The sequence below is a fragment of the Carcharhinus amblyrhynchos genome, chromosome 5, assembly GCF_965287045.1.
Source record: "Carcharhinus amblyrhynchos chromosome 5, sCarAmb.v2.hapA, whole genome shotgun sequence".
NCBI classification, from domain to species: Eukaryota; Metazoa; Chordata; class Chondrichthyes; order Carcharhiniformes; family Carcharhinidae; genus Carcharhinus; species Carcharhinus amblyrhynchos.
This window is the reverse complement of record NC_137328.1, coordinates 79440301-79455625: the sequence shown is the minus strand read 5'-3', so window position 1 is coordinate 79455625 and position 15325 is coordinate 79440301. Positions and strand designations below refer to the sequence as shown.

Sequence of the window (15325 nt, the reverse complement as noted above, 5' to 3'; positions counted from 1 at the left end):
TGATTTCACAACCAACGGATAAGGGGAACATTAAATTGTTCTCCTTCTTCACAGAGCTTCCCCTCTGCTACTTCATTTGTTAGTTATGTTGCAGAATCAGAGGCACTGCAGCGATAGTCTGCATATATCTTGCACACTACAGGTGATAAAGTCCTCTGACTGGATGCACAAACTCAAAATACACTTGCAAAAACAAGCTAAAGTACTTATTTGCAATAGCAGAAATAAGCCAAAAGCTCCTCACCTGTCAGTTGGATGGCTTGCCCTTTAAATAAAATTAATGGGGGAGGCAGTCTCTGGAGTAGCTGAATGCATGTTCAGCTATGTAATTAACATAGACTTTCAGTCAACCTGCATGGTCAAGTTTTAGCAATGTGCATCAAATCAACCACAATGGCTGCCAAAATCCAATCTCTCCTAATGCTTTCAGTACATGCATGGCATGCCTGTGCTAACGTCTTTCCCTGTATTGCACTACGACATCCACTATCACAGCCAATGTTCTGAGAAGTCAAAAGAGTAGTGACTTGACTGCACCATTTATAATGAATGGAGTTGGAAAACAAATAATCAAACAAACTACAAATGAATAAGTCTACAAGGGAATAGTCATGCCTGGAATCATGCCCAATGGTTCCCAAATATTGAGAAGTCATTGGGAGGGCATCTCACTTTCCCAGGCACATTATGCAGAAGTGCCAGCAAAAGTCCTGCCCATTATTCTCCTATGTGTGGGGTGGTTTAAGGAGATCCCAGATACCAGCCAATTCCTCTTTGACACCTTATATATGGGTCACAATTAATAATATTGAAAAAAAATCAGCTAGTTTTTGGGGGCTCAGGTTGCTTACTTGGCCTTTCCCACCATTCCCTGATGGGGACCTTCTGTCCACCTGGAAGCCAGTACATCATGGACATCCTGGTCTCCAATAATATAGAGAGTCCCTGGAAAAGAGAGAAGTTCAGGCAGTAGGTATCCCTACTTCAAGCAGAAAATCCAAGAAATGATGGATTACGGTTTTTGGGGCCTTTATGAATCCATCTGCTCCAAACTTTTATTAGTCTGTGAATTGGTGTCCAGTTCAAGAAAAATTACATCCTGACTCTAGAAAATGAACTTTGACATGGCTTGGTCATCCTCATCAGAGTCATACAGTTTGATGGTCAATCTAATCACAATAGTCTCATAGTTAAAATTAACCCAATAGTTTGATTATCTGGTTTCATTAAACTGTAAAATGAAGAACAAGTTTCTGTGACTGTTCCCCCAATACTCTCTACTAACATGCTGCTACACATGGTGCCACTCAGTGTTAGTAAGCCTGTCAAGGCTGTCTAGAAACTTTAGGGTTCATTCTTAAGAATTTATAATTGGACAGAAGCATTAATTCCTATCTTGTGCAGTAACCTTTACGTAGCTGAATGTCTTTTCAAAATCAAAACAGGCTACATCTACTTGTTCCTTTTATCTACCCTGCTTGTTACATCCTCAAAGAACTCTAATAGATCTGCCAAACATACTTTTCCTTTCACAAACCAGATCAACTTGCTCAAATGAATGATTTTCTAAATGTCTCACTGCTACCTCTTTGAAAATATATTCTAGCACTTTACCAATATAGTCTAATTGTCTCCCTGGGGAACAGGAGGAAGTCACACCGAACATAAAGGAAGATATTTGTGGTTGTTGAAAGCCAATCATCTCAGCCTTTGGACATTGATGCAGGAGTTCCTCAAGTAGAAGAACAAGGATATCAGGTGAATGGGATTACAAGTTCCACTCCAAGCTACACAGAATTACAGATTGCAGAATTGTTACAGCAGAGAAGGAGACCAATTGGCCCATTGTGTCTGCATTGGCTTTTCAAATGAGCATTATAGTTTAGTCAAATTCCCCTACTATTTCCCCATACCCTTTCATATTGTTTATATTCAAAAAATTATCGAATGCCCTCCTGAATGCCTCAGTTGAATCTGCCTTCACATCCAGGCAGTGCATTCCAGACTCGAAACTCTCGTGTGAAAACGGTTTTTCTCATATCATATTTGCTTCTTTTGCAAATCACTTTAAACTTGTGCCCTCTCATTCCTAATTTGGAACTATTCCTTTACTGTCACTGAGTCAAAAACCAGGAACTCCCTTCCCAGTAGCACTGTGGAGGTAACTACAGTAGATTGCAGCAGTTCAAGAAGCCAGCTTATTATCACCTTCTCAAGGGCAATTAGGATGGGCAATAAATGTTGCCATGAAAGAAAAAATATTTGACTGATGGGGCTATTGGAGGGCACGTAAGGTAAAATGCGGTCTGAAATCTGCGATCTGTGGAACTTGTCTATTGGATAGAATAATTTTTTCTAATCTTGTGTGGTCCTCTGTCCTTGAGAAGCATTAAAATGCAGCCGATCGATAGTCACAGTTACGATGGGACAAGCCCTTAATCCATCTCCTTGCATGCTCCAAAAACCAATTCAAATTGAATCTAATTTATGGTCCTCACAAAAGGGACATACTAGATCCAAGCTGATAAAAACAAGCATTATCCCTGATCTTGCACTTGATCCTCTGTCTGATCTTAGCCTTAAAGCCTTAAAGCAAGTTGAAAGCCAAAGTGGCATCTTCCAGGTCACATATGCAAATAATTTTAAGCCTCATCAGAAACCACACTTCTCTATATGGATTTATACTTTTCCATCCACCTGGCCAATTCATTGATATTACACAAAGTACATTTAATTTTATAAAATTGAGTACACAGAAGCATAAGATAAGGGAAAATATAGTTTTAAACTCAAAATTACTCAAGTTTTAAATAATTTTGATCACTTTACAACTGATTTCAAACTATTTTTTCCTTGAAATCAATTTACATGAATCCAATTAGTCATGAACTTTACCTGGTAGATGCTTTGGAAAGCAACTTAGAGGTATAACCAAACACCATGCTAATATCCAGCACAAAAGAAACCCGATCCACCATGCACCAAGCCATCGAGGGTCATCTGGCTTCAGAGGAATTCTAAAAAATTAAATATAATTTATCATCAGAACTTATTCCTAATATTATAACCTTACATCCTACAAGCAAGCAAAACCAAAACAGCATAAAGCTCAATATTAACCCACTTTTAACAAGTCTGCATACCATTCTCTTTTCTTTGTCCTCCTGGAGAATTTTATTTTGCAACTTTATACCTAGCTGCTCTCCCTGCCATGTTGAAAAATGGGCAAAATCACCTCTGCTTAACTGGTTTGCCCCACAGCAATTTAATAACCATCAAACGAGATCTCAATCCCAATCTGGGAGCAATTCCACCACACCCCTCCCCAACAGCCAGCATCTCTCCAGTCCAGGTGCCTCATTGGGAATGGTGACCACTGCTGGGAAAACAGGCAGTTTCTAAAGGAAAGACACAGTGAATCCTGACCTGAAGGGAAGTTTTGGGTTTCTCTGAGACCCTGCGTGAAAACTCAGGAAGGAGGGAATAACTTGAGATGGGCCTCTGTTGGGCACTATGTGCCCAAAAATAGGCAACCCATAGCTGGCAACAAGGCTGCCAGGTTTTATTTGACAGCCTGACACCCAGTAAAATCCCAATTGCATTGGAAGTAGGTTCTTAAGTGGACATTAATTATTCCACAGGGTGAGTGGGCAAGCTAACATTGTTCTTGCTCTGGGTAAAATTCCAGCGACGATGGGTAGGGGATAGGCATAGGCCACCAACATGGCACCCAACTTTATACCTCCCTCCCACCATCCAGCCCGTACTTGCCCACCCAGCATAAAATTCTGGTCTTTGTGTTTCACTTAATGACACTGATCAATATTTCACTTTAGGTGTATTGTCAATATCAAATATAATTTACACCCTGGATACCAAAGTCATTTTGAGGAAAATAAAGGTTAATGTCATCAAAAGAACATAAATATATTGACTGAAATTTAAAGGTATTGTTCTTTCATAGACTCATATGTTGCAGTTTCAGAAAAATGTTTTAATAATTTCTAGGTTTTGAAGTCGTGATTAAAAAGATAGAGGTGAAAATTAAGTTTTTTTTTAGTTTGATGGAGATTCCAAAACAGCATGAAAAATCCTTGTCCCATCCAAATCAAAGTACAAGTAAGTAGCCTCCTGTCTTTAAGGGAAAAACACCAGACAACTATTTCAAAGACTTAAAGTAAAACTTACAGTTTTAAATGCTATCAAGTGACACCTACTCAGCAATAACTTGCTCACTGACATTCAATTTGGGTTCTGCCAGGGCCACTTAGCTTCTGACCTCATTACATCCTGGTCCAAACATCGGCTAAAGAACAGAACTTAAAAGAGACGAGAGTGAATGCACTTGACATCAAGGCAGCATTTGACCAAACATGGCACCAAGAATCCCCAGCAAAACTAGAGTCAGTAGAAGTCAGGGGGGAATCAGACCTGAAACTATGTTGACATTTTTCAATGTCGCTAGGTCAAAATCCTGGAACTCCCTTCTTAACAACACTGCACCTATACTGTATGGATTGCAGCAGTTCAAGACAGGCAATCATCATCATCTTCTCAAGGAGAGTTAGGGATGGGCAATAAATGTTGGCCTAGCAGGCGATGCTCACATTGTATGAAAGAATAGATTTAAATGATGGCCACCAATGAAACTTGATAAGTGTATGTTAAGGTGATCTTTTATAGAAAGTCAATGGGTTTGCAGTTTACCCAGTCCAGACATTATCAAATGTCTTAACAAAATCTGATATTTCTCATAGTAGGGCTTGTAGAAAGACCTCAAACAGTAGAAGGAATGCCAAAGGTCCCATGCAAGGCCCAATGGAGCACTTCTGCTTCTGCAGGTTATAGAACAGAGAGCTCCCATCTCTCCTTTGCTCCTTTTACAAGATGAAACATTCATTTTGCTCAAAAGCAACCACAACAAAAAACAACAGCAAGCACTTAAACCCCTGGATGGAGGTCTGGTTTCTGTGTTGTAAAGTTTAATCTATCCACCTCCTCCAATCCACGGTAAAGGGTTAACATTAAAGTCAACATTTTAGGTTGGTGACATTCCAAAACAATCATCAGATCAGATCTGATGAAAGATATTAAAATATTAACAGGTTATATCTCAAAATATGCCGGACCTGCAAAGCTTTACTGACATTTCCTGTTTTTATGTCAAATTTTCAGTCTCCACACTATTTTACTATCATTAGTTGCTGCAACACTGGCTACTGTCAATCTGGATATAAAAATGCCCAGAGGGAATTGTCAGGAGAAGGAATTTTTCCATTTTGCCATCTAAATTTTCATTTTAATTTGTGTGTTTATTATGATAATAATGAGTATTATCAAAAATGGATTTTAGTCATTTCACCAAAAATTGATCAATTATCATGTTAAAGATGTGTTACGCTATGTACTAGGTAATATTTGTCTGAAACTAAATTTTTAACAGATTGCTTTAAGTGAACTTTAAAGTAATGCTCGTGATTATTTTTTGAGACATTCCATTGGTTGGTAATGTCATTGTCGTTGCTTGCAGCACAGAGTGATTTTAACCAAGGAGTGATTGTAAGAGCACTACAAGAGACAGCTTGGAGATATTTTGTTCAATTTATAATTGCCTGGGCCACTTGTCCCATGGGGATCATCGTGTTTAACCCTGTGCATGACCTTTGGACCTTAATGGGCAGGTTTTCCTCCGATAATGTGCTCATTCTGCAAGACCCTCCAACAAGATTAAGGTTCTTCTTTCTCTAAGCACTTGCATTTATGTGCAATTAGCACCAGAAATACAATTCATCAACAAACTGGGAGAAAGGAGTAATTATAATGAGCAAATGACACAAGGGACCAGATCTTCGTCCCTGGGTCGGGTTTGCTAGGGCAGAAGATTTCTGGATTCGGCAAACCTGACCTGTGAAAATGTCCACCTGCAGGTCAGATTTTCAGTTGAGGTGACAGGCTGAAAAAGGAATCAGTGAATTTGTTCTCAGTACAAATATGAAGGCTGACGGGTGTGGAGGAATGCTGGGCACAAGGCCTGACTCTGCGCCAGCACTATGTTTCAATAAATAATAGTACAACAAAATAATCCCTCCAATTCTCACCCTTATACCATCTTCCCTCCCCCCATACCCTTTCATACCCACTAGAGGGAGAGTGTACTATCCAGCCCCATGTTTCCAGATTTATTTTTTATGGTTTATTTGCCTTTAAAACATCCTTGACTTCAGGATGTTTCTTCATGGTACAAAAATCTAACACATCAAATTAGCATCTGGGGAAGTCTGAGTGCTCAACCTATTTAAATGGCCAATTAACTTTTGCAATTGCTATATCTCTTTGGACATACTGTAACATCGCCTTTCAGTGATGACCTAGCACAATTTAGGGGGATGGGACTTACTTTCTCTAAATAGGCTTCTGATATCCTCTAATAGTTGCTGCAGACCTACTCTGCTTAATATCTAAACCAAACTATTTAAAAGCCCCATAAGTTTGGCCCCTGATTTTAAATTCTACTTGAATTTCATGAATCACAAATTCTTCAAATTCTGTCATATCACTCCCAGAAGAAATTATAAAGATGCATCATGAAGATACCTGAAGTTCTTGGCCAGAATTTTCCACTGCCAGCAAGAATGGGGAATTTGGCACTCAGCCAAATCTCTGTTCACTGCTGCGGGACCAGAGAATCCCAGCTGCGAGCAAGATCGGGGAACCCAAACCCTTCTTTAAAAATTGTATGATCTGGTTTTAGTTGAACAATCTATTTCTAGCAATACAGATTTCACTGAAAAAATAAAACATTATGCAAGCATATTCAGGCCATACACTTATTTGTTTAGTTTCTATAAATTTCCTTCTGCTTCTGCCACGTCAAGTTGCTTTTAGAAATATTTCTCTCTTAAAAGCACCTCTCTGCAAAAATGCAGCTTTTATGGTGATTGACATACACTTTCATAAATATGTGGCCCAAAGAGCTAAGGAGATTTTAAGATTGCTTTTCCAGCTATTGGAGAATCCACTCTAATATCTCGATCAACCAGTTGCTCTTCAAAACCCTGACTAACTAACGTCGCTCATTAGATCATCCCCTGCCAGGGCTTTCCCCTCTGGAATGTCAGGTTGTGCAAAGTGCAGCAGACTTCAACAATTCGTGAGGCATGTGCCACAGAATAATGCAGACACACTTCAAGAGTCAAAATCTTATTTTAAGCTGAGTAATACCCTGCTTGACAATGGCGCTAGTAGATGGCTGCACATATCACAGCCTCTGCACACAAGTTTCTCGCTGGGGTAATAAACTATCTTTTCAGCAAGTACCCTTTGTCTACAAGAAGCCTATTATCCAAAAGCTCTGATGGACAGAACATCCTGGCACCTAGGAATAACTAAGGACATGCATACGTGCTATTCCTGGGAAAGCAGACATATATTTACACAATCCTCTGAAGATGATCATACTCAAGCTGAACACTGAAGGAACTGAAGAATTTTTTGTTCACAAATGTCCCGATGGTACTTTGATGGCCACTTGAGTACAATCCATGACACCTGCAATTTGGAGGAATTTAGCCAATCTTGCAAAACCTCTGGCTCTCTCAACCTGACTAGCGTCCTTTGTGCTGAATGAAATCAGTTAATTTACTCTCCTGAACATACATCTATCATTACCTTGATACAATGGAGTGCTGATGCTTGTGAGATCCCACAAAGTTCTTGGGCTGAGGCTTGGAATGATATTAAAGCAGAAAATTAATGGCCACGGAAATTCTGAAGTGATGGTCATGTAGTGGATACCAAAGCAATTTGAACTAGTTTCCCCAGCCAGCATTTTGCAAAGGGATGTCACTGTCTCTCTGGCGAGATGTAATCTGCAGATGCACAGGCATTCTGATATCTGAGGCTAGATCGCTCTTTGCCTATACAATACGTACACAGGATATTGTCTTCTCTTACCTTGACCTGCCTGCTAATGCTGTCACTCCTCTGCAGGGCTGTGTCCAGCAGTAGGTCTATCAATTGCCTGGACCTCTGGGTAGATCTATCCCTGGACAGTTGCCCTCTTCTGTCTCCTTCTTTCCTTCTCACTGGAAGAGGAGCCTCCCATGAAGGGCAGTGAAGTCTGGTTTTTATAATGGAGTACTCAAACTTCATAATATCCCTGTATGTAGACCACATTCCCTCTCAATCCCTCTTTATTTCTAATATCAGGCTCAAAACAATGAATAAAGAAAGTTTAAAAAAAATTAACAAATGCTGCCACCTTTAGCAGCAGAAGCTGGGGCTAAATGCAGCTGTGGCGGCCAGGGGAAAATATATATCGAAGTCAACCAGGTTTTACCTGTGTAGCCATGACTCGTGCCAAAGGAATTTCTAACCTTCAGACAATCAGCAAAGTCTCAATTATCTCTAAAATCTTGGCCATCAGAGACATAGGGTGGGATTTTATGGCCTTGCTAGGGCGAGACTGGAAATTTCCGTGTAAGATCAATGGACATTCCTGTTGTTGAACCCTTGCCCCCACCGATTCCGTGGCAGGCGAGGTGGTAGAGTTTCAACCATTCTGTCTCCATGGACGAATGAAGCTCTCTATTAAACACCTCAAGATACCAGACCTGGGAAAATCCATCTTTTGGTCCAACATCCAAAAGAAGTGGGAGTTATATCAAATGATCTGTTTCAGACCCCATTCAATCCATATAGTGCAGAAGGAGGACATTCGGCCCATCGAGTCTGCTGCAACTTGCCAAAGGATCGTATTATCCAGGCCTTAAGCCTGTAAAACCCAAACATTTTCCATGGCTAATCCACCTAACCTACACATCTTTGGGCTCCGTGCCTGAGGGATTGGTTAGCTCAAAAAAAAACAATCCTTACAGTACAGGAGGCCGCCACTCGGCCCATTCAACCACAACCCCACCCAGGCCCTATTCCCATAACCCATACATTTACCATGCTAATTCCCTTTACGCTAAGGTCAATTTAGCATAGTCAATCCACCTAACCTGTACATCTTTGGACTGTGGGTGGAACTCAGAGTATCTGGAGGAAACCCATGTAGACACAAGGAGACCGCGCAAACTCCACACAGTCACACAAGGCCGGAATTGAACCCGGGTCCCTGGCACTATGAGGCAGCAGTGCTAACGATTGTGCTGTCCACAGGATCTGCCCCAAGCTGTTTGAACTGCTTTAATCATACAGCTTTTGCACCTTATCTTCAGTCAGTTTGACCTCAGAGAAACAGCATTCCAGGCAAGAAGCCTTTGTTTTTCTATCATCTTACCATTGAGCGAATGGCAGCAGAAAGAAACTGTCCGTTGTCTACACTATGAACCACTGAAACATTTGAACTTGTGCTTTTAAGATTAATTTAACAGATCACCCTTCATCAGTCAGTCAACTACCCTCTGAAGAAATATGCCATTTGTTTTGATTTCAGACTCATGTAAAATTATAACTTGAATTTTTATTGTAATCTTGACCTGTACACTTTTCTTTCCTTTATCCTTCTTCAATTGTATGAGTGCAAAAGGGATGGACATTGTGAAACCCGTGTGTGTGTGTGTGTGTGTGTGTGTGTGTGTGTGTGTGTGTGTGTGTGTGTGTGTGTGTGTGTGTGTAAGAAATCAACCTTTTTATTTTATCTTATCTTGAGTTTGCTGTGGGAGCATAGAGGAACGGAATGTAGCCAAACAGGCCAAGTAAAATGGCGTTTTGTAAAGCACTCTGGGATAACTGGGCAAGAAACTAAACTGACAGGCTGCAGTTTAAAGACAGAGACAAACAGGCTGCAACCCTGATGAGTGAATACACAGGATATGGGCCATCTCCAGGATGAAAGAGACTTTCTGATCACACTGGGTTGTGCCAGACGTAAAGGCACCGTGAATCCTTATTTAGGAGGAAGGTATGTGGCCTATGTGCCTACAACACATACAGGCATGGCCGCCAGGGACACACCCAGAGATCGGTGTGGTAGCACCTGATTGGACTCTTATCGATCAGGGTGATCAAGTCCTGATCGATTGATTGGCAATGGCCAAAAAAAGGGCGTGAAGCCAAATGGGGTATAAAGGATGCTGCACAACCAGGAATCTCTCTCTCTCTCGGACCCCCACGAACAAGCTACAACGACGGAGAGCCACCACACCTGAGAAGGGAGGAAAGAAAGAAGATCAGAGCCAGGGTACCACACCAGACTAAAGGACCAGACTACGCAGACAACTACCAAGACCAGCACACAGATAAAGGCCAGTATCTGTTTGGGTATTTGTCAGTCACACACAGTTAAGTCAAGGTCTTGTATTGTACTTGAATTCTAGCATTTCTGTAAGATAACTTATTGTTGGTCGGGTGGGTGATTATTGATTGTGTGGGTTTAAATAAATATTGTTTGTACTAATAAGACGTCTGCTCAAAGTTATTTGTCCACCGTATAAGGGTTAAAACAGGCTGATTATTTTTTTACAACAAACGGAACACTCAAAACTGAAGGTTTGGAGAAAATATGCCACAATTTATGAAGGGGAAAAGCAAAAACAAAAAAAACTTTCTGTTTATAGATGAGCAGAAAGAGGAGAAATCAGTGCTGTTTAAATTAATTCCCCTTTGCTGTCCATAACATAACCATGATCCCACATGCAGGTCCTTTTATCCACCAATGCATCCTCATACCAGGCAAGACCCAATCCCAATGATTATCCCATGTGCCAAAACTGGGGTGGGCAAACTAAAACCAGAATACTGGATTGTTAACAAGCTTAATGGCCTATTGAGTCACTGCTGACTTTCCTCCCAGTCAGTGTAATTTCCCCACTTAATTCGTGTAACATTGAAGACTAATTTCTATCAGGTTCTCATCCAATTTCCTTTTGAAACCATTGTTTTTGCTTCCAGCACCCTCATGGGCAGCAAGTTCAAGGTATCTGGTCAATCGTAACCCCCAGCATGTTACTTGCCTCTTATCAGCCCAAGCCTGATTGTCCAGGTCTTGCTTCACAAGGAGCTGGAGAGCTTCAGTATTTGAGGAGTCACAATAATTGCTGAACACTTGCGATGATCAGCAAATATCCCCACTTCTGTCCTGATGTTAAGGGCAAGGTAAAGCAACTGAAGATGGTTGGGCCTAGGACAGTACCCTAAGGAACTCCTGCAGTGATGTTCTGAAACCGAGATAATTGAACTTCTACAACTTCAAACTTTGTTCTAAGTATGACTTCAACCATTTCAACCAGTGGATGTTTTCCACTGATTCCCATTGACTCCAGTTTTCCTAGGGTTCCTTGATGCCACACCCAGTCAAAGGCTACCTTGATGTCAAAGGCAGTCACTCTCACTTCAGCTCTTCAGTTGAGCTCTTTTGTCCATATTTGGACCAATGTTCCAATGAAGTCAAGTTTAGCTCAGTTGGCTGGACAGCTGGTTAGTAATGCAGAATTTAATCCAGACAAATGTGAAGTGATGCATTTTAGTGTGAATTATATTGTAAATGGCAGAACCCTTAGAAACATTAACGTACAGAGGGATTTAGGCGTGCAGGTCCACATTCCCTAAAAGTGGTAACACAGGTGGCACTGAATACAAGAGTTGGGAAATTATGTTATAGCTACATACAACCTTGGTTAGGCTGCATTTGGAGTATTGCGTGCAGTTCTGGTCACCACAGTACCAGAAGGACATGGAAGCTTTGGAGAGAATGTAAAGAAGGTTCACCAGGATGTTGCCTGGTCTCAAGGATGTTGGCTATGAGAGATTGAATAAACTAGGATTGTTTTCATTGGAAAGATGGAAGCTGAGGGGAGACCTGAAAGAGGTCTACAAAATTATGTGAGACATAGACAGGCTGGATAGTCAGCGGCTTTTTCCAAGGGTGAAAGTGTCAATTACAAGGGGGCACAAGTTCAAGATGAGAGGGGAAAAGTTTAAGAGAGATGTGTGGGGGAAGTTTTTCACACAAAGAGTGGTGGGTACCTGAGGTGTCAGAGGAGGTGATGAAAGCAGGCACATTAGTAACATTTAAGAGGCATTTAAGAGGATGGGTACATGAATAGGGAGGGAATTGAGGAATGCAGACCAAGTAAGGGCAGAAGATTTTTTTTTAGTTTAATTAGGGCATCATGATCAGCATAGGCTTGGAGGACCGAAAGGCGTATTCCTACATGCACTTTTTTTGTTATTTGGCACCAAGTGCACAGGTTCAATTTCTGTACAGGCTGAGGTTATTCATGAAGGCCCGACTTCTCAACCTTCTCACCTGAGGTATGGTGATCCTCTGATTAAATTACCACCCATCAGCACTTCCCCTCAAAAGGGAGAATAATACATGATCAACTGGAACTATGGTGACTTTTGCTTTTTTATATTAGTACTCTTACAAATAGGTTAGTCCAGCTAATATACATGGAATTATAAATATTTGTAGTGATCTCAATGTTTTGCAGTAGCTAAACATAAAGAATGTCACTCTTTTAGCTTTTTAATCTTGCATTAATCTTCTCGTCTCAGTGAATCAAGATAACATTTTAATCAATCTGTTCTACATAATGTTGAAGTATAAGTACCATCTGGTACTGCACAGTTAAAGGAGTCCATGACAAACACATTCATAACAAGGCTAAAATTCTTTGTGACTTGTATAATTTGTTCAAATTCATTATTGTGTGGTACTGAAGTGGAGTAGTGGAAATAATTTGATGTTCAGATTGCTATTAAGATGAACATTGACAGCTTTGAAGTAGATAAGTATAGTTACGAGCATTAAGAGCTTTAAAAGTAGACAAGTGTAGTTATTTATTAGTGTCATAAATAGATTTACATTAACACTGCAATGACGTTAATGTGAAAATCCCCTAGTTGCACACTCCGGCACCTATTCAGGTACACTGAGGGAGGATTTAGCATGGCCAATGCATCCAATCAGCACATCTTTTGGATTGTGGGAGGAAACCAGAGCACCTGGAGGAAACCCATGCAAACAAGGGGAGAACACACAAACTCCACAAAGACATTCATCCAAGTTAGAATTGAACCCAAGTGCCTGACACTATGAGGCAGCAGTGCTAACCACAGTGCCACGAGAGCTTTTTCATGGCACAGTGGGAAATTTAGCCAATATTATAAGCATGATGGGATCCTTGGCCAAGGATAGTTCCAGAGGAGGCCAGTCCACATTTTAATAATAACAACTTACATAGACATCGATTGCTGAACAGGACAAGAGGACATAAGGAGAAACTGAAGTCTATACACAAGGCTGAGCAGTGGGAGAACATTTGCTTGTAGAATTGCATGGCAGTTAAGACATTAATGAAAAACATGATAATAAAAAAGTAGGAACCAAAAATATGTGCAAAAGCACTGTATCTTAGAGAGAAACACCAGGGTAACCTGTGGTCCTCTCCAGCATCTGTTGGAATAAGGACTGCTTTCTGGAACTCACTAACTTGAGTGGTCTCAATCTTTTACCACAACAATACACCTTAAAGTGGATGTGATTATGTTTTCCATGTACACCACGAGAGGGGAATTGGTTCATGGTACCATGTGATTCAGACATATGCACAAGTTCTCCAATGTTCTAAAACTGCTACCAACTTCTCAAATCTTTAATAAATAGGTGGCATGGTGGCACAATGGTTAGCATTGCTGCCTCATGGCGCCAGAGACCCAGGTTCAATTCCAGCCTCGGGTCACTGTCTATGCCGAGTTTGCACTTCTCCCCATGTCTGGGTAGGTTTCCTCCAGGTGCTCTGGTTTCCTCCCACAATCCAAAGATGTGCGGGTTAGGTTGATTAACCATGCTAAATTGACCCTAGAGTAAGGGAGATTAGTAGGGTAACTGTGTGGGGTTACGGGAACAAGGCCTGGGTGGGATTGTGGTTGGTACAGACTCAATGGGCTGAATGGCCTCCTTCTGTATTGTAGGGATTCTATGATTCTATTTCTGAGCTAACCAATTCCTCAGGCGTGCTTGGCACCTTGATGGTTATCTACTAAGTAAGCACAAGGAGAAAAAAAACACAATGTGGTGCCAGAGGTGGAAAACGTTTCATTCTAATGCATAACATACACAACCTGGTGCTCATGTTGATGAAGAACCTGATGTGCAGAAATAAATCTGAAGCTTAAAACTGCTCTGTCATTGCAGTCTCTAACTGGACATCAGAGAAGGCAGTCTGCGACTACAAGTGACAGCACATTGAGAAGCTGAGTTCCAGGCAGAGCTCTGTCAGGAAACACAAGCAATTGGATGTGGTCTGGATTGATTGCAAGAAGGGAGAACAAAGAAACACTGTAGAAATCAAGCTGAGTAAAGTTGCAAAAAAGACCAGCAAAATCAGGAGTCTATGAAAGCTGGGAAAGTCTTCAGCGCTATTATACAATTTGTGGAGAATCACGGTGCATTTCCTCCAGTTCAACATTGTGGGCGTAGCTCCGGAAATTCATGCACAAACGGCAACAGTGCTAATCATCCCAAGTACTGAACAGCAGTGGAATACGCTGTTGTGAATAGAGTATCTGACATCCTGCTGTGTATTAAAGTATGTACAATTCCTTGGATTCTGGTAAGGTCCCAGTGGAAACACGCTAATGTGATGCCTTTATTCAAACAAGGGAGGGGCAAAAAGTAGGAAACTATAGATTGGTTAGTTTGACCTCTGTGGCGCGGAAGTCAATCTTAAGGAAGAGATGAACAAGCATTTGGAAAGGCAAAACTCAATCTACCATATTCAACATTTTTTTTTTATAAAGGGTAAGTCATGCTTGACAAATTTGTTTGAGTCCTTTGAGGATATAACCAGCAAGGTGGATAGTGGGGAGCCTGTGAATGTGGTATAACTGGACTTGCAGACAAAGTGCCGCATAAAAGACTGATTCAGAAGGTGAAGTCACTGGGTACTGGCGATAGAATACTGGTTTAGATTGAGGATTGGCTGACTGACAAAAAGCAGAGGGTCGTGATAAATGGGTGCTGCTCTGGTGATGAAATGTAACTAGCAGAATGCTGCAGGTATCAGTTCTCAGACCTCAATAGTTTACAATTTATATAAATGATCTGCAAGCAGGGACTGAGTGTAACATAGCAAAATTTGCAGATGGTACTAAAATAGGTGGGAAAGCAGGCAGTGAAGGGGATATGAAGATTTTACAGATGGATATAGATCGGCTAGGAGAATAGGCCATAATTTGGCAGATGGAGTTTAATGTGGATAAGGGTGAGGTTATCCATTTTGGCAGAAAAATAGAAAAGTAAGCTTTTACCTAAATGGAAAGCAGATCAAAAATGCGTCCAGGCAGAGGGATCTGTGTGACTATGTTCATGAAT

General features: G+C 41.0%; 1 protein-coding gene across 1 annotated transcript in view; it reads right to left on the bottom strand.

Moving 5' to 3' along the window:
* The window catches only part of LOC145343464 (solute carrier organic anion transporter family member 4C1-like), a 119940-nt gene that overhangs the window by 56603 nt on the left and 48012 nt on the right, over window positions 1-15325 (bottom strand). The window contains exon 5 of the mRNA XM_080189707.1: window positions 2896-3017. Coding sequence (XP_080045833.1) covers window positions 2896-3017 — 122 coding nt within the window. The remainder of the gene's footprint in view (window positions 1-2895; window positions 3018-15325) is intronic.